The 19,934-nt window shown below is 37.4% G+C and overlaps 1 protein-coding gene across 12 annotated transcripts in view; it reads left to right on the top strand.

Moving 5' to 3' along the window:
- Positions 1-19,934, top strand: part of RAPGEF2 (Rap guanine nucleotide exchange factor 2) — a 195,104-nt gene that overhangs the window by 158,638 nt on the left and 16,532 nt on the right. For all 12 annotated transcript variants that reach the window (XM_037377687.1, XM_037377697.1, XM_037377653.1 and 9 more), the window contains 10 exons: positions 125-283; positions 1,953-2,105; positions 2,475-2,639; positions 5,637-5,744; positions 5,827-6,030; positions 6,146-6,254; positions 8,421-8,667; positions 13,167-13,324; positions 17,697-17,937; positions 18,192-18,575. In XM_037377687.1, the coding sequence (XP_037233584.1) occupies positions 125-283; positions 1,953-2,105; positions 2,475-2,639; positions 5,637-5,744; positions 5,827-6,030; positions 6,146-6,254; positions 8,421-8,667; positions 13,167-13,324; positions 17,697-17,937; positions 18,192-18,575 (1,928 nt within the window). The remainder of the gene's footprint in view (positions 1-124; positions 284-1,952; positions 2,106-2,474; positions 2,640-5,636; positions 5,745-5,826; positions 6,031-6,145; positions 6,255-8,420; positions 8,668-13,166; positions 13,325-17,696; positions 17,938-18,191; positions 18,576-19,934) is intronic.

Here is a 19,934-nt window from a genome sequence, read left to right as displayed (position 1 = left end):
TTTTAATAGATGCTAAAAAAATAACTTTTCCTTTGGAAAAATTGTGAGGGTTGTGTCTATACAGTATGATACTACAGTGTTAAATGATTCAGTCTTCATGTATCCTGCAACATTTGCTTTGTAGCTGGATTCCTGGTCAGTCATTTTGAATGGCTCTGTGGAGGTGACGTACCCTGATGGAAGAACAGAGATACTCTGCATGGGGAACAGTTTTGGTGTTTCCCCTACTATGGAAAAGGAATACATGAAAGGAGTGATGAGAACCAAAGTGGATGACTGCCAGGTAGAGCGTCGGACTGTAATACATACAAACTCACGTACATGCATATAGGCGTAATGCATCTCAATAGCCCGATGTGGTTTTATTTAAAACTGAATATATGTAAAATCTCCAGCATGTAAGCCTGTACAATAGTTGGGAAATGAGACTCCTGCATACCCACAATCTGGGAAATTGAGTTCCCTTCATCTGGGTAGGGATCATCCTGGATGAAGAGGATGAAGAGGTTTGTTTATATGCTTTCTCCAGAACTGGAGACCTTGCAGCCTGTTGCATACACCCATTGCTTCAAACTTTCCCGTAGTAGGACCTCAAGGTTCATTAGCCATTATAGGGTCTTCTACAGGTAATAGCCATTCTTCCTTACTGGACTCAGCTACTGAATCTGAAAGTAATACAAACTCTCCCATGGTGTGAGTGGAAAATCTAGTTTTTAAAAAATTGGCTTTTCAAGGAAAATGCCTTGACGTCTGCTGTAACACCAAGTGGTCAGATGTAAGGAATGCTTCTCATAGCATAAAACTACTAGCCTAATCTGGATATGTGGTTCCTATTTGCTTATTCCCATCCAGAAAATAAAAGCCAAGTCCTGGGTGTTTTAAGCTTTTTGCTTAGTCCCAATGGCTAATTAGCTTCCAGTAGATGCCCTTTGAAATGGGTGTAAATATGTGTTAGTGGAGTCACCTGGTTTAGTTTACCCATCTAACTTCCAAAAAATGCATAAATGGTATCTTGTTAGGATAATCTTTTGGAATAAATCCAGACTGTGGGACTCCCATTTCAGCTACTACTAGCTGCTGGAAATAGAAAAGGTATGTAAATGAATTATGGAGAGTGCAGAAGAAAATACTCTTATGCCTTTGTCCTAAGAACATACATGATGATTTAAGAACTTTCCAATCAGTAGGAACACTGTTATTTCCTTTCAGTTAAAATACCAAAGTTCATACAAGACAGTTTAATATTATCCCAAAAAAGAGACTATTTGTAGAAGACAATTCATAGTGTGTACAGTATTTTCATTTTCTAAGTTGTAGTGGATGGTCTTAATTATTTTTGCATAGTGTAGGTGCTAGGAATATTCTTCAGATAATTATTTTTGCACTTATTTGTGGCTGGACAGATGATTCTATAAAATACTTTTCCTGCTGCATGCTTTAATCCAGAAGTAATTTGTTTCTATGTACCTGCACTCATGTAATTGAATAAATGTTAATTTTTTTAATGATTCACTTGTTATTAATAATAGCTATGGAAAATGAAAATTATTTACAATAGCAATAAGCACAAAAAAATAAAAGCTAGGTTTTCTTTTCATTCTCTTAACCCTCCTAAATGCCACACAAAAGCTTGCATGGGAGAAAAAATACCAGCAAAGTTACTGAGCTTCATCTCCAGCAGAGGGGAGGTCAAAGCAGCTAAACAAAAATGGGTGATAATGCTCAATCATTTTGCTCTGATTAATCTTGTTCTCCTCTAATTGCAAGATTGTGGTGGAAGTACTGTGCTTGTGTATTCATCTGCTTACTACTGCTGAACTGCTGGAAAGACAAATTTGGCTCACGCAGGCTGAGAAACTATCTTTTCTATTAATAGAGTACTTGCATCTTAAGTCTAAATACTTTTCTGAAGATTTTACCTTTTAATACCGGTGCGCGATGATTCTTTCCAGTTTGTTTGTATAGCCCAGCAAGATTATTGCCGCATCCTCAATCAAGTGGAAAAGAACATGCAGAAGGTAGAAGAGGAAGGGGAGATTGTGATGGTGAAGGAGCACAGGGAGCTTGATCGCACTGGAACAAGAAAAGGTCACATTGTCATCAAGGTAAAAGCAAAAGTGGGTGTGTCTTGCAAATGTCTTGTGTTCTATAAACTTCTTCTCTTGGCAAGTTAGGTCCAGGATTAGTTGAGATACATATTATAAAAATATATGTTTGGAAATGGACTGATTATATTTCTGGGTTTTCTTTTTATGATTATGCACATTGATAACTAGGTGATTTCTATAGAGATCAATTTCATAAATTCTTCACATTTCTTATCACAATGGTTAAGCTGTTGTTTGCCTAGCTTATCAGTCAATAGATGCCAGCATTCTTTCTAGTGTAATCCACCTTCAGCATGTTACAAGAAAACAAATTTGCATTTGTTGAAAATCTGTTTTAATAACTAAGATTTTATTTTATTTGTATAGGGAACAGCTGAAAGGTTGACAATGCATTTGGTGGAAGAGCACTCTGTGGTAGACCCAACATTTATAGAAGACTTTCTGTTGACGTATCGGACCTTTCTTTCCAGCCCAATGGAAGTGGGCAAGAAGTTGTTGGAGTGGTTCAATGACCCCAGCCTCAGGGATAAGGTTAAATCCGCTGAATTACATACCTGTTACCGTTTGCATTGAAATATATGCTTTTAAGAATAAAATATGTTCTAGAGAGAATGACTAAACTGAATAAGACACAGATAGCTGGTGACATGTTTTAATGGCAGAATATATGGATAAGCCTAAGAAAATATTTTCTCCTTGTCTTACTGTGTTTTATTTAAGTTTTCATGTGTTCAGGCAAGGTAAATTAACCATGTTTTACCTTGCTGTGTTTTTACAACTTTGTTGCTAGCAACTGTAGGGAAAGCTTTTTTCCAGTAATCAACATTTTTATTTAATATAATTCAATAGAATTCTGTTATGTCTCAAAATTTGAGCATATAACTAATTTCTGTGTTTTCCATACATAATACTACTTAACACATCTTGGCAAACGTTTTGTGATACTTTATTTTTATATAAAGACACTAGAAAATACAGCCATTGTTAAGAATCTGTTGAGCCTTACACAGCATTAAAAAAAAAAAAAAAGAAAAAAAGAAAAAGCAACCCAAACACAAGAAAGCAATCAAACATCCTCTTCCCTAAACAAAACTGCCATGATGGAAGAATAAGGCACTGTATATCCACCTTTGGCATGCTGTCTGTTGAGGCTCTATACTGTGCTTCACACTGTAATACTTTATTTTCACTTGTCTACAAGTTTCTCATAGGTAAAAAAAATAGTAAAAATTCCAGATTTTTTTGCAGATTTTGAACAGAGGGAATTGTATCGGTAAAGGTAAAGAGAAATTTGGTTTTCAACTTTTATTTAAATCTGGGTATTTCTTCTAGAAATGCTACTATATCTGTGCGTTGGAGGAAGAATCTTACATTTGGCAGAGAGGATAGGCTTTGCAGCTAATATTGTTCAGCATAGGCTTGTTACAGCTTCAGAGCTCGAATATTGGAGTTCATCTTTCCACTTATTTTTCCTTGTCCTCCAATGGATAATCCTTTCAGCCTCTGTAACGGCGTGAGCCGGCACAGTTGCTGGTATCAGGTCTGAAAACAGAGTAGCTCTTTGTTCTGCCATCTCAATAACCAACCTTCCTGACCTCCAGTGGCACTGACGGAAAGGCAAGAGTCAAGAGAACACCTTGGGACAAGTGGAGATAAGCACGTGGGGAGCAAGGAATCTGGAAAATTTGAGCTGTTATTTTTTAGGGACTGGTAGGCAGTGAGGAGAGGGAAAGGGGTGAGTATAACATCATAACTGAGGATGATCTGTAATCAGATTGGGGCATTGGGGACCCAGCCTTGCCGATGATTTTGCCCAGCAGCAGGGTACTTGACTTTACAGCTTTAATCCTCTTTTAATGCTGTTCCTGGTTGTGACACAAGTAATGGCATTCCTCTGGATGTCCCCATTCGAGCCTTTCCAGCACAGTGCCGTTTGGGTGTGCGTTAGTAACCCCCAGCTCTGAAAGCAGCATTGATGCTGAAGCTATCACTGCAGTGATTTCAAATACATTACATGGTATGGCTTGCAACTTCCTAGCCTATTTTAAAAATCTGCAATTCACCTAAATTTAACCAGACATTGTCTGGATCTTCTAGTGTCCTCCACATTAATGACAAACACCACAGATGTTTAACAGAAAGGAAGTTCATTTTCAAAGTGGGCAAAATCTCCGATATGTCAGAAATGCTACCCCTTGCCTCTGTCCCTGTGGCTGGGAGCTCCAGCACGCAGTGCTGTGCAGTTGCCTCCTGTTAGAAATCCGAACTCACGGGAGTTTTGAGGGTCTTGATTAGTTTGGTTATCAATTTTGGCAATTCTGAATACACTTGCTTTTCTGGGGTAAAAGGCAAGCTACTTGGAAACTCTGAGGGTGGCAGGGGTTGATTTTGGATGCCTGGTGTCAGACCTTCAGCGTAAGAGGCTGCGGGGGTTTAGGTTTTGTGCCAGACACAGAGAACGGACAGGGGTTAGCTCCAGATTTTGCTCTTAAGCTCTAGTTTTTGAAACGTGTAGAGGTTTTCCCCTACTACCTTACTTTCCCAGCATAACTGAAGAAATGCAACTGTATTTTCAGGGATAACTTTGAGCGGCACAACCATTTTGGATTCAGGAGCTTTTTAAAAATAGCTTGAATAGATATTAATTCAACACATGAAAACTCTTCTTATTTTGTCAGGACAAGTGCTGCTGATGTTCCAGGTCAAATTGCATGCTAAGATAAAATGTGATAGTGTAAGCATATAGTTTTAAAAAAATGCAGCTCTTATTGGAGGTAAAGCCACAAAAATAAAATTGATTAGTAGTATTCCTTTAGAGTTTTTTCCTAACAAACTGTAAAATACCAGCTAAGGTCCTTCAGAACTTGATAAGTCATAGTTGCTTGGGGAGAGTAGGGGTAGGCAGAAAAGAGGGGTAGTAAACTGGAAGATTGGCTTTAAGGAGAAGAATTGCCTGTATTCACTGTTAAAACCTCTTTCCTGCTTCTGACAATAGCTCCTTTTTCCTGCCTCTCTAAACATTCAATAGCTCTTTTACCCAGGTAAATGCCTAATGAAGTTAATGGTGGCTTATCTAAAGATTTGTGAGATTCAAGAACTAATATGAAGCAGTATCAGAAGAAGCTTTATGATCATGTGCTTGAAGAATTAAGCAGCTTTGGAAATGTACATGAACAGGAAATTATTTTAAGTCAGAAATGGATCCAACTCGTTGCCTTGTACCTGTGTGCTCTGTTCCCTACGCAATGACATTTGATATAGTCAGTGTTAATTTCGAAGTATTCATAGTATTCTTTATGAAATACAACATACAATTGCTTACACAAGTGAAAGCAATTCTAATACTTAATTCGGTTTATCCTCCTGGTAAATGATTGCATATTAGTAAATTTAGGTTTGGGTGTATACGTACAATATTCAAGATTCCAATGGAAGTTTACAGGGGCTTTAAGGAGCAGTGCCTTAAAGGACCTGGCACTAGTGCTGTTCTGGGTGCTCTTGGAAAATCTTTGTGTTATTAATTTTCAGGTAACACGGGTAGTATTGTTGTGGGTGAACAATCACTTCAATGATTTTGAAGGAGATCCTGCTATGACTCGATTTCTGGAAGAATTTGAGAATAATTTGGAGAGGGAGGTAAGATGGAGGGGTTTTCTGACAATTTGGGAAGGGAGTAGCCAGGCTGTTATGTGTAACAAATTATGCTTTTCTCTTGCAGAAAATGGGTGGACATTTGAGGCTGTTAAATATTGCTTGTGCTGCTAAAGCTAAACGAAGATTGATAACCTTAACAAAGCCATCTCGAGAAGCCCCTTTGCCTTTTATCTTGCTGGGAGGGTCAGAAAAGGGGTTTGGAATCTTTGTTGACAGTGTAGATTTTGGTAGCAAAGCTACAGAAGCAGGCTTGAAACGTGGAGACCAGGTATGTAATTGTAAAATGTGTGTCGTGGTGTTGTCCCCCGTGCCTCTTCCTCTCCCCTGCCCCCGGCTTTTTTGTTCCTTTCTCTTCACTAAAAAAAAACCCACTATATTTTTAGATACTGGAAGTGAATGGTCAAAACTTTGAAAACATTCAGCTGTCAAAAGCCGTGGAAATCCTTAGAAACAACACTCATCTGTCTATCACTGTGAAAACCAATTTATTTGGTAAGTTTGTGTGGACTTTTTATTCTAATTTCTGCCCTAATTTAGATGGAGTGTTAAATTATTTTTTTAAATACTTTAGAATAGCTTTGTTTGAAACGCTGTTGTACTGGGGAGAATAGAAAAAAGAAGCTTGCAGGTCCTAAAATACCTTAATTCATAATTGCAGAGAAAAAATTATGAATAGGGTCTCGTATGAAGTGACTTCACTCTCACAAGTGCACATTTCTGGATTAAGAGCAACTATTGCGACCATTCAGCTCGAATTCATAAAATGCGTTTGTACATGTAACGTTTAGTCCTTTCTCAAGAAAGAAGCCTCCTTTAGAATTTCAGTTGATCAGTGATCTTAACTGGTCTGCTAAATTTGCTTGTAGTTTTTCAGCCCATACCTACAATGGGTGTGACAAGATTGTTAAAAACTTTCTTGCCAGCTAGGTGGAAACAATCTTGCTACCCACCAAATCAATTTTCTTCATTTTTCCCTCTAACAAGTACTGAAACAGTCATGAAGGAGTCTTTAAGCATCTCAGGACCTCAGTTTGCATCATAAGTGATTACATGGGTTTGATTTTTACCACTGTATACCTGGATTACTTATATAATTTAGAGATCTCCAAGTATCTTTTTCAGGATCAGTTCTTCATCATAAATAAGCAGGGCAGAATATTACCACAGGATGTCACAGCACTGATTATTAAGTAAGCTTAGGTTAACTCCAAAAGTAATTTGTCAAATCTGTTCCCTGGGGATTTATTTTTTTTTCTTTTTTGCTTTGCAGTAAAGATTCTGTATGTATCAATTGTTTCTAATAATTAATTTTAAAATATATCTGTACATGCTTGTGTAGCAGTATGTACTTGTTTCTCTGTGTTAAGTTCTGTGTAACCATCCTTCACACACTAGGTTTTTAGATCTCAGGTGTTGCTTTAGTATGTTTAAGATTAAACTCAATTTCTTCATTTCAGAAGTTGTGTTTTTTCCAGGTTTTTAATCTTGTTGCTGTACTGCAAATACTGAAATCAGATCACAGTGGTCTCAAAACGTTCACTTTCCATGTATTGCATGCAGTATCCTTATCAACAAATCCCAAAAGGAGAATTTCCTCTTTTTCTTGTTTTTTTAACATCATCTTCTTACCTGTATTTAATTTGTCTCTCTAGCCCCCAGCTCCTGTTTGCCAGTACAGTTACTGGCTCAGAGTATTCTCCTCCACTTCTTTTTGTGTGTCTTATTTGAAGCTTTTGAAGTGTCTTGCTGATTTGTTGTGTACCTCTGGAGATAAGGACGAATATTAAGGATAAAATCAATACTTAATAGTAAAACCTAGCCCCTAATACTCATCTTAGCTGGTTCCCTTGTTCCCGCTTTTCTGTGATTCCTTGGTTTTAATTATCAGTTTTCATTTATTATTAGAAATCAACTCATCAGATATTTTTCCATTTATATATGGAGACTTCTCACACTCAAAATAGGTGACTTGTTCTCCAGATCAGTTTTGTTTGGTTTTATTTAAACATATCAACATTTTTGTGAAGCTGGAGGTTGCAGTAGAAGTACTAATTGCTGCCTGAGAGATTGCTCTTTGCTAGGGAGCTGAGGGAGCCTGAGAGGGTTTTTGTGTATCTGGCAGATGGATGCAACAGCCTTGTCAAACAACATCCAAGTGCCTCAGTAGTCTCATACTTGCTTACATTTTCCTTATGACTTTGTTGCAGTTTCCCCTTGGATTTTTGATTTTTTGATCCTGTTGCTAGTAATTTTGTATCCTTCTGGGACCTTTGTTGCTGGCTGTCTGTTTATAACTTTCCTTCTCAGTTGTTCCTTTTCCTCTCTCGTTTTTGTCCACTGGGCTCCTTCTGTGCGTGCTACTGTTCTGCAGGAGCTTGGTCCGTAGGTTGAAAAGGTGAAGTCTAACCATCTTGTTAGTGGTCATCTAGTGTATTTCTGTTCTGAGCTGGGCCATTTTTACTGATTTTCTGATTTATGCTACAGAAAATTAATGTCCTTTTTAAGTGTTTTTGCAGTCTCATATTTAAATTAATTTAATACTTGAATTCACAGAATATACTAATCAGTTTTTTGTAACGATTAATATTAAACTGGTCTGGTGCACAGTGCTGTATTTTAAATTTCTTTTTCTTTCCTCCCTTTTTCTGTCTTACACAGTTTTTAAAGAACTCTTAACACGGTTGTCAGAGGAAAAAAGAAATGGTGCTCCCCACCTACCTAAAATTGGTGATATTAAAAAGGCGAGTCGTTATTCTATCCCAGACCTTGCTGTTGATGTGGAGCAGGTAATAGGATTAGAAAAAGTAAATAAGAAAAGTAAAGCCAACACAGTTGGGGGAAGAAATAAATTAAAGAAGATACTTGACAAGACTCGAATCAGCATTCTGCCTCAGAAACCATACAAGTGAGTTTCTTATTTACTCTTAAATAATTGCTTTCTGTTAAATTTTAACAATTTCTCATGATACTTAAAATTTGTCATGGTACTTTCTTTCTTTATTAATGCAGGCCATGTTTATAGCTGAAAATATATACTAGAAAATACTAGTCTGAATATTTGAATGGTCATGGACTACTAACAATGCAACTTCTGACATCAATGTGGACATATTTTACTTCTTATAGATAAAGTGATGGAACAAATCCTTTTTTGTGTCATTTACTGTTTTCTTTTAAGAGGACTGCTAACTGAAAGCATCCCAGGCAATTAACGTCGGGATAACTCCGCAAGCACGTTTGCTTGCAAGTCATTGATAGGAGCAATGATTTCAAATTATCCACATTTCAGTGGCCTAAAAATTTCTGCATATTGCCATAAGGGAGACTGAGGTTAAAATTTTAACTTGGTTTTTTTGATAGAATTGAGTATTCTTAATGAAAGCTAAATATGGTATTTGATATTTTTTATTCTATGAACGCATTTTAGAAATAGAGTTCTGATAAGTACTGCTGGAAACAATACAAGTATGACTTTTACATGATTTTATGGGAATCTTATTCTCAGCCAAGGCAGATGGCATCAATGAGAAAAATGAATTGTAGAGGGTAGTTGATGTGTACTCAGTGTTTTCTCTTGCATTTTCCTTTTGTCTGTCCCACTGAGGAAGAAATCTATTCTGTGTAAATTCATGAAAAAGACACTTGTGCTGAAAATCTCAGATTTTTTCCTGCTATCACTTTAAAGAATAAGAGTTTGCTTAACTAATGTTAGGTATTCCCTACTAAATTAACGCTGTCCTGAAACATTATAGATAGAAATTTATTAATGTAAAGATTAAATGAATATAAATTATTACATTCAAATAGTGGCTATTTATTAAATTGACGCAGGTACGTTTCAGTAGAGGACAATCTGCAAATCCTCTTTTTATGTTATTTGTCTTTAGAATCTTTTCTTTATTTTACCAGTCTTGTATGTTTATTCCTCTGATGAACTGTGCATGCTCTTAAGTGTGATTTTTTTTACATTGTTCACAACTTTTGCATATAATTTTCTTGTTGGTTTTCTTGTTTTTCTTTTGATTCTTTTCACTTTCGCACTTTTTCTGTGCAGGGACCTCTTTGGGTAAGACTTAGAAAAACAGCACTCTTGACCTATTTTCTTTTCCTTTTCCTAGCATGACTTCATGTGTTATATATAGCAATTTGTTTGCAAAGCCTGTTGACATTCACTTGTTTGTGTCTGCAGTTTCTGCATAGAGATGTTTAGCTGTCGAATTCTCTGTTTGTGCTCCCCCTCCTCGCCCCCCTATTGTATAGAAACTTCTGTCTTGTTCTTCCTGATCTCTAATGGTTTTGCATATATTAAGGACTTTACCTATTCTCACATGTTTTTAAATAGCAAAAATCAAGAGGGATGAAGAAGCAGATTTACTCATTAATTAAAGTAGGTATTTAAAGACTTTGAGTCGACTAGCATATGAGGTAAAACTGTCCACCTTTTTTTGTATGTGAATACTGCAGAGGTCTCCAGTGCCTCCAGAACGTATCCAGATAAACCCAATCTTTAAACTAGAATGAGGTCACTTAGAGGGAGCTTGTCTGCTCCATGAGACATTAAATCAGTATTAAAGATGAATCAGTCTGAGCAGGAGATAATGCCTTCCTTCAGGTTTGCTTTTTAGTCCAATAACACCAAAACTGATGCTCCCAAACTGAGAAAACAGCCCCATTTCTTCTGCATCTCCTCTGAAATCTCTGAAATCTCCTTCTCTCCAGCAGCTATGAGGCATCTTTTGAATTGTGCTTCTGGCTACAGCCTCCGCTTGAGCTCTTTGCTTTCTTTACTCTTCTAATCCAGAATGGCTTTGTGGTCTGTAGGCTCAGCTGCTCCGACTAAGGATTAAACATAACCCCCAGCTCCAACTCTAGCAAAGTTCTGCCTGCTCTGTAGCGCAGCATCCCAGCCAAGGAAGCAGCCCCCGCTCTGTCCTGTGTTTACAGGCCTGCGGTGGGATACAGTGTACTGTCACTCCATTATCCCTTCTACCCTCTCGTTTGGCAGGGAAGTTAGTTCTTAATGCTCTCTTCCTGCATGGCAGATGCATACAGAAAGCAATAGGAACGCCTTTCTCCTTTCACTGGCATAACGAAGTATTTTACCTGACAGCAGGGGCGGTTTGTCTTCATGGGACTTGGAGTTTTCTAGTGTTGCTATTTGTGTCTGAAACTTCTGGGGTTCATTTCTTGTTTACATACATTAGAAGACGCTCAGATTGTGATTTAAGTTCTAAAAATAAAGTAAACAGAGTGTAAAGTAAATACTTTCCAATTTAGTATATGAATACTTAGAAATGTGAAGAATTTTAGAAATACTACCTTAAAAAAAAAGAAAAGAAAAACTGCCTAGCATTTGCTAGTTGATCCACTTTACTGAAGCTGCTTCAGTCATGACGCACAGGATAGGTATAAGATTATGTAAAACTGATGAACCACAAAAGGAATACATAATGCAAGTGAAGATAATAATACAAGGCGGAGGGTTACATTGTCTTCATTTGATTGGAATTTAGAGAAAATACTGCTGTTGGCACACTTATGAAATATACTGTATAGTTGTTTAGAACCACTAGAAAGCATGTTGAGGTTTGGGGGCTTGGTTTTTCTTAGTTTTTTTTTTTTTTTTTTTAGTATGTGTGGAGCAGTTCCTACTTGAAAGACAAGATGTTGATTGCTGGGAACACTTTTAGTTGTAGTGAAAGACTTGCTTGTGGCTTAGCATAGAAGTGCTGTGAGCTGAGTTGATCATCACTGCTTGTGACAGTACTTTGTGCTTTATGTGGAAGTACAAAAATACAGATGTTCAGATTCAGCTTAACTTCTCAGAAAGAGAGAATCCCTGAAATTTTTTCAGTGACTTCAGTGTTTCTGTCAGTCTCATGGCTTGGGGTTTACGCTTCATGAAGTCTTTTGGTAATAAAGAGTTATCTTGTTTTCTAAAAATAAACCTATGAGAAAGTCCAAACACATCAATTAGAGAGATACCCCTCCAACCTCTTCTGAGTTGTGTTGCCTTCTAAAAAGCAGTTGCTGTGTCCAAAATTGTCTTAAATGCCCAGAGATCCTGTCCTAGCTTCCCAGAGTACCATTCATTTCATAGCACTTAAAGAAGTGGTACAAGAGTGTACTGGGTAAAGTAATTCAGGGGTAAGCACAAAAGAGTGTTTGTACTGTAACAGTTCTATGGGGATAATTATCAGGCCCTTAATTACTTTTGTTTAGATTTTCTGAGGATGGATATAACACTAGACAGACACTTAAGTACCCCAAATTAGGGTGTAAATGGTCATTTGTTTTGCATAATTTAATTCAGTAGTTTGACTTTTTAGATTTGCAGCAGTTTGCAGTGAAATCTAAGCTCTGGTTTATGCTTTATTTACACGTGTAGATACAGATTTAGATGTGCTTGGCTTTTTAAAAGGCTTTGCCTATAGTAGCTAAATTATTAATTATTTTCACTTTCTATAAAACTGCTATTCAACATTTTACACCCTGAGAGTATTTTATTAAGGATTTGCATCTATATATTTATAGAAAAGTTCAATGGCTAGCTCCAGCTCTACATCCTGTAGCGGTTGTTCTGCTTCACTTGCTGATTATGAACTCAAAACCAAAAAGCAAATTAGTGCCTACTAGAATATGATGATAGCTCTGTCTCTGATCCATCTAGCACTGTTGGCCTCCTTTGGGACCTTGTCTTTCACAATTTAATAGACAAAAGCCTTTACTTTTATCACAGGATGCTTTATTTACAGCTGTCAGGTACTTTGGAGGGGACTCCCATAGCACCCAGGTGTGGATGCCTACCTTAGCCTTCCAAGTTAGCTGGCGTCACTCCAGTCACATTCAGTGAAGAGAATCTCAGAGAAGGTGACACAGGGTGGGAAAATGTATCTCAACAATCCTCTCTTACCTGTCTGTTGAAAGATCTTGGGCTGTATGGCTACAATACATCCCAAAGTACAGTTGCAAATCCTATCTGTGATGGGGTGAAAGAGCTGTGAAATTCAGGTCGTATAAAACAGCACCGAGGGGACAGCAGTATTCGTCAAAGTCGGGTGATGGGTGGTGCAAGAGTGATGAGGTGTGTACCACCTTTGGAATAAAGTTCTTGACCGCTGTGAGAAATCATCAAAAAATAATGAGCCTAGCAGCTCCTCAGAGCTTAGTGGGGAACATGAGGATCTTCTGGCAGGCAGATCTGATCACTTCGAGTGGACATCTGGGTGCTGTTGACAAAACCAGACAGCAAGCACTGTTGTCTGGGGAATTTTAACTTCTAAATAGCGATTACTGTATTAACAGAGTGTGAAAATGTAGCAATATAGATAACCCTGGATCCATCTAGTATAGCTCGAGCTCTGAATGTCTCCAAGTCCTGATTTTATTTCTTTCTGGATGCAGTGACATTGGAATTGGCCAGTCTCAGGACGACAGCATTGTGGGACTGAGGCAGACGAAGCACATTCCTCCTGCTTTGCCTGTCAGCGGAACCCTGTCATCCAGCAATCCCGATCTACTGCAGTCTCATCACCGCATCTTAGACTTCAATACTACTCCAGGTAAGGATCTTTCTTTGTTGTTCTTCTTGACCTTATAATTCCCTTTCATTGATTTTCTGCCCCCACCCCCTGGACTTCCAGAGTCTGAAGATGCATATAAGTTTCTATGCTGTCACCTACAGATTAGCCACATATTAGTGCATTAGGATTCATTACATTTGATCCAATATACTTTACCTAAATGTATTAGATGTCCATTTTTCAGGTGTGTTGTATACAGAGTGCCTCTTGTTGATTGAATATACCTGGCCAGTGAAAACTTACTTTGCTTGCCATTTTATAATTTGCCCTGATGCTGCAGTCTTGTAAAGTGACTAGGCATCAGGCTGTGACACAGGATGTGTTTCAGTCCTTTTCTGAACAGGTTTATATAATCTGTACTACATCTGTAACAGACAGAGTTTCAAAGTTCCCTGTTAGTTACCTTGCCCTAAAGTCTTTGTATATGAAGTGATTTAAAATCCTGTTCTGAAACAGATCACAAAATGAACACATCTACCAGAAAGGAACAAAGCATGGGGGCGAGTGAGGGAGTAAAAGAGGAAGAACATGAGAAACTTGAGAGCCTTATCTTGTGAGAAGGGTTTAGCCATTGCTCCTGGCGAGGCTGGGATTTGGGCTCTTATCTGGCTGCAGGAAGGTTCTTGGCGAGAAACCTTCTCTGAATTAAGCATCCAAATCTTTGCTATTGAAAGGCAGCTGCTGGAGGAGGATGTGGTGATGGTAACTGTGCAGACACTTGGTTATTTCGATCTAATCTTTTAAGAGTATTTCTCAAAAGTGGAACCGAAAATTCAGTGCCCTCCTAAGCCTGAGGGATTTCAAACCTTACCTAAAGGAACAGCGCTTAAACATCAGCCTACGTGCTGGCACAGTCATCACACCTGAAAGTGATACTGAGCAGCCCTTCATCATGGGTTGTAGGGGTAGAGATGTCTGTGGGTTTTGTCCCAGTGTCTAAGATTGCTCCTGAGAGAGTGGGAAGATTGGTATTTTTTTATTATTATTTTATCTAATGACTAGCATCCAACACTTTAAAGATACTCTTTTTCAATAAGAGCTTAACTTCTCATCAGCACTTTATCTATAAATGGGTGAAGATTCCATTCTCCAGCTTGGCATTGACCTAGACCAGACGATTCTGAGTAATTGCTGTGCCCCTAATTCCGAGCACAGAGCCTGGCTGACTTCCAGAGCTGTGGGCATTGCTGTCTCACACAGCTCAAACTCCATTAATTGAGCAGGAATACCATTACAGGTCTTAAAATTCTTCAATCACAGATGGAGTTTGGAGAAGTTTAATAAATTAATAATGTTCTACTGTTTGTCTTTTGCTTTGAGGAAAGGAGATAAATAGTGATGTAATGCCATTGCTTCAGCATTATAGCAGCTTTTCCATTAACTTTATAGAAAATACATTAAGTAATCTCATTTAAAAAAAATCTTTTTTTTTCTTTGCTTCAAGTGTGCCAAAATGTCCACACACTGAATATTTTTTGAATGTTTTTAAAGTAATTTGCAGGTACAATTTTTCCCTGTGTGGGAAGGAGGGGAAAGGGGGACTGAAATAAAAACCATGTACCTTTAGGTCTGTAGGGATGGTTGCATTGTAGATAGAAGAGTTGAATTATACCTCTATATACTTTTAAGACTTGCAAAAAAAGTAAAGCCTGCAATTTTAATTTGTTTTATTACCTTGGACTAAATGAAAGATAGATATGGAGGCAGCTTGCAAGAAATTGAACATGCTGGAGAAGAAAGAGAAAAGTGGTAGAACAGCCATCCTTTGAGGCTTTGGGGAATATCCCTCAGGATAGATAATACAACAACTTGCTGTTTTGGAAGGGTAGAAGGAGATCATGAGAACAGCTCAAAATCTGCAAGGAGTCGTTTTAGTTTCTCTTCTGATTTATTCAGGCTTTTTCAAATACACTTTTTAAGGTTTATTTTTAAATGTTCAAATAATCAATAGCACTTTGATTTCTCTCGTGCTGTCTTTTGCTATTCGATTGGAAGTCAAAATAATATAGTAATGATGAGCTGCCAGGCACCGGTACTTCCCCCCGCAGCTTTCTAAGGGACCAGACTCCTAGCGTACACCATGGCATTCTTCAGCCTGCCACTCCAGTTTCCTTTTTTGAAAAGAAGTGAAGGGGGGTGATTACAGTTCTCTTCAAGTACCGTTTTATTTAAAAATTATTGTGCTGAATTACTTGCTACCACTGCTATAGCTGTAGGCGTTTCAATTGCTGGCAGACTTCTCTGCGTTCTGTGTAGTGCTTTTGCTACCAGCTCTGATAGTTGTGCAGCCTGAGAAATTGGGTGGTAAAATACAGCACAAAGATGATACTTTTCTCTTTGCTGTTCTCCTTATTTCTTCATATTGACTTCAGTGATCCAGCAGAGCAGGCTATTATCTGCTTGCACGAAGCATTTGTTTCCTGGGAGCATTAAGCGAGTTCCCACCTTGGTATTGTTTACAGTAGCTTCCCATCTTCACAGCATTTTGTTGAGTGGCAAGTATTTCTGTAACAGCAAGAGGCAACAAGATCTAGAGAGCAGTCTGGTTTGTAATAGCCTCTTTTAGAAGCTGTGTTTTGGCATCTGCCTTCCTCAAGATGTCAAAAAATGTAGAAATTATTTCAGGCACTGCTTTGTATCCCTCTTGAACTGATTACTGAAGAAGATTGGTCAATATAGAGTTGATGATGAAAGGCAGAATTGGCTTGCTGTAGTTATAAGGTATTTGTACATTTGACTCGAGTACTCAGGGCTAAATCTCACCTGGACTGATACCCGTTATGTGTAGCCGATGATGTAATCACTCAATTCTAATGTGTTTCACTCTCAGTGCTTCTCAAGCTGCAGAAATACTACTATGAGCTTAAAAGTTATGGGCTTAGTTGCACAAACTTTGTAAGCTAATATAATTAAGCCTAAACAGCCTTTGTGGCATGTACTCAACTCATATCAGAGAGATTTATCTTAATATTCTTTCCAAATCGTTTTGGAGACATGCAGCAGTAGTGGGAAGGTGTTATTTTTTGTTCTTTTGTCACAAGATTTCTGTTGTAGTAACTTCAATACCTTACGCATGTTCAGGTCTTGTCAAAAAAGACTGGTTGTATCAAAGAGAATGTTTTCATCTGGCAGCTGTTTTTTTCAGTATTTTTTTTTTAATAGTTGGTTTTTGGCTGTAGATTCAGAAGACTTTCTATTATCTCTTTCCTTGTTCATGTGACCTTTATGATCTTAAAAAAAAAATATAATTTTTTTAAAAACATTCATTAAAGAAAGAATAATGACCAGATGTCATGCCACACAAAACTAGAAAAGTTTCTTTGTAACAGAGGGAAGAAATTAAATTAAATGAATTGAAAATACCTGTCCATTAAAAAAAACCAAACAGTGGTGGATACCTGTACAATTTCGTCTCTTTCTTAATTCATTTATTTTTATTATACAACAGTAACAAACTTCAGTTGACTAACGGGTGTAGATTTCAATACATTAATTGAAATCTGGAAATATATGTGGATTTGGTATTTCCAAAGTTTGGATTTGGAGTCAGGCTGGTAATTTTCCAGATTTCCTAAAAACAGCTGCCTTGTAGTAGGTGTTTGCTGTAACTTTTCTGTCATCAATCACTTGTTCAAGTTTTCAGTCAGTTACTTACACATTATTATTATTATTATTTAAATGTATCAAGGATAGATACTTAATCTGATAATGAAGTATGTGGATGCATTAATACTACTGCAGTGTGTTTATGTGTACATGCATGCTGGCCATGATACGTGCATCTTCCTAACTACATACATGTACACGTTTCCCCTTTGTGTGTGGTGCTATAGTTGAGTGTCCGTTAGGTAAATGAGTCGATTTTCTTAAAAGCGTTCTTAGGAAGATTGACACTTCTGTCACCCAATTTGCTTAAACTTCTTATATGGCAGTGTGTAGGGTAGTGTTGTTGAATGCCCTTGACTTTTCTCAGACTTAAATGGAAATTACCAGGCTGTAAATCATAAAAATCATTCAAATTTCACCAGCTGTGAAAACCAGGCTGCTCATTACCATGTCTGTCCAAACTTTGAAAATGTTAATATATTTTTGTGGCTTGGCCCATAGATAGCCTAACTTCTTTTCCTTGTTGTTAATAGAACGAGTCTTTAATTAAATAAATAAATAAACAAACCACAAAACCCCTCAGCTGTTCTATAAGGAGAGAGGTGAAACAATTATACTGAAGTAAAAACTGATAGCGTTAGTAATTAGACTCAATGTAACTGATATTGTTGCTTGTTCTTTTTTTTTTTTTTTTTTTTTTGTGCTTTACTAAATTGCATACCCTGCATGTAACTTTTTTTCCCAGACTTACCAGATCAAGTTCTGAGGGTTTTCAAGGCAGATCAGCAAAGTCGCTACATCATGATCAGCAAGGACACAACAGCAAAGGAAGTGGTCGTCCAGGCTATCAGGGAATTTGCTCTCACTGCAACCCCTGATGCATATTCATTATGTGAAGTCTCAGTCACCCCTGAGGGTGTAATCAAGCAAAGGAGGCTTCCTGATCAGTTATCCAAGCTTGCTGACAGGATACAGCTGAGTGGCAGGTGAGATCAGAGACTGTGAGCTAAAGCTGATAATGCCAGTTTATTAAGTCAAAATCCTATCAACTGGAGCATTATTTAATCATTAATGTTCATTTTCTTTACAAGAAGCTGTTCCTTCTGCTACTTTTAATTAACATTTAGGCCTGGTGAAATTCAATTTTTATTCTATGATTCCAACTGGATCGTTACTGTAACTTTCACTAGTAGTTGTGAGGGTATTGTATCTAGTGTCTTTTTTATTTTTGTTTTTATAGGTATTACCTGAAGAACAACATGGAAACAGAAACTCTTTGTTCAGATGAAGATGCTCAAGAGTTACTAAGGGAAAGTCAAATTTCCCTACTACAGCTCAGTACGGTTGAGGTGGCTACCCAACTCTCCATGAGAAACTTTGAGCTATTCCGTAATATTGAACCCACAGAATACATAGATGACTTGTTTAAACTCAAATCAAAAACAGGTTGCGCTAATCTCAAAAAGTTTGAAGAGGTGATAAATCAAGAAACATTCTGGGTGGCTTCTGAGATTCTAAGAGAAACCAACCAGCTGAAAAGGATGAAGATTATTAAACATTTTATTAAGATAGCACTACACTGCAGAGAATGCAAGAACTTCAACTCAATGTTTGCCATCATTAGGTATTGCCTCTTAATGTTTTTACTTATAAGTAAAAATCACAGCCTTATGTCATTCTAAAAAAGTTATTTAACAGAGTTAACATTAATGCTGCTAACACAACACTTGGCACACCAGTAAGAGGGTATTTTCAGCTAATCTGAACTTGACAGTGAAATGTTTGCTGAAATATTATTTGGAATGCTACTATTATATACTTACTGCTTGAGACAGCGAGGCAAGAGTCGTTGGTGAGCAAGGCACTAGAGAAACTACTGCACTTTTTAAAAAACATAGACTAAAAGAAACAGCAGTTATATGAAGAAAAAATGTAATGTTGTTGTAAATGAATGGTTTAATTTCCCGAAGGGAGCTCATCATTTTGTACATAGTTACCAGTATCTTGAATTCATTAAGGCATGATAAGAAAGCCTTTGGTTTCCTTTGTATCAGCAGTTTCTTGGATGGGATTCTGGTAATAGTCAATAGCAGACTACAATGCCATATAATAAGCTGTAAATAAAGATTTTTAATAAGGAAAAAAAAAAGTACTGAAGATCTCAGAAAACCTTTCTTTGTTTTGCGATTAAAAGGAGGAGAGGAAACTCTAATATGTGTGTTTATACACATTTTTTTAAAACATTTGCATTTCCTTTAGAGCCTCCCAAGCTAGGCAGAAAGACCCTAACAAAAAAAAAAAAAAAGAACTGTTAAATGCTGTCTTTTATGAAAAAGCGTGAATAAGGTGCATTAAAATGACAATTTTATCAGTGTCTCTTGCAAAAGCCAATCTGTTGACTGAATGGGGCACTTTTTCTGAAGATCACTGGTTTTGAATACCATTCAATTAAATGTGGAAAGCTTCAAAGTCAAGGATCGATGCATAAAAATCTCAAGATTTAGCTCAGCTATTTCAGTTGACTTCAATGGGAAATAAAAGCAGTCTGCCTGCTTGGAAAACCAAGAAAAGATCGCAGATACCAAACTTCCCTATAGGTAGAGATGAACAGCGAGACAGGCAATGCCATTCAGGGAAAAGAAACTGGGTTTTGTACCAGCTACAGCTTCAGAATAACTTCAAACATTTAGAGTCTGTTATAAGAGTTTGATCTAGACAGAGCAAAGTTGGATGGATTATTGCAGCAAGAAGGTGGGTCCCTGTGCTGTTACCACCTAAACGTTATGTAGGTGGAAGATGTTTTTTCCTTCAGTCTGGTAATCTGGAAATAAGTGGTGATCATGAGGTACTGCTAGATTATGATATTGTTATCAAATTCAGACCCTGTTAAGTGCATACTCTCTATAAGGTTGAGTTACTGGCCCAAGTGTAACTTTTCTGCTTGTGATTACATCATGCAGGTATCTCTATTTTTATAGCTTTT

The sequence above is a fragment of the Falco rusticolus genome, chromosome 1, assembly GCF_015220075.1.
Source record: "Falco rusticolus isolate bFalRus1 chromosome 1, bFalRus1.pri, whole genome shotgun sequence".
NCBI lineage: Eukaryota > Metazoa > Chordata > Aves > Falconiformes > Falconidae > Falco > Falco rusticolus.
This window is presented reverse-complemented; position numbering and strand designations above follow the sequence as displayed.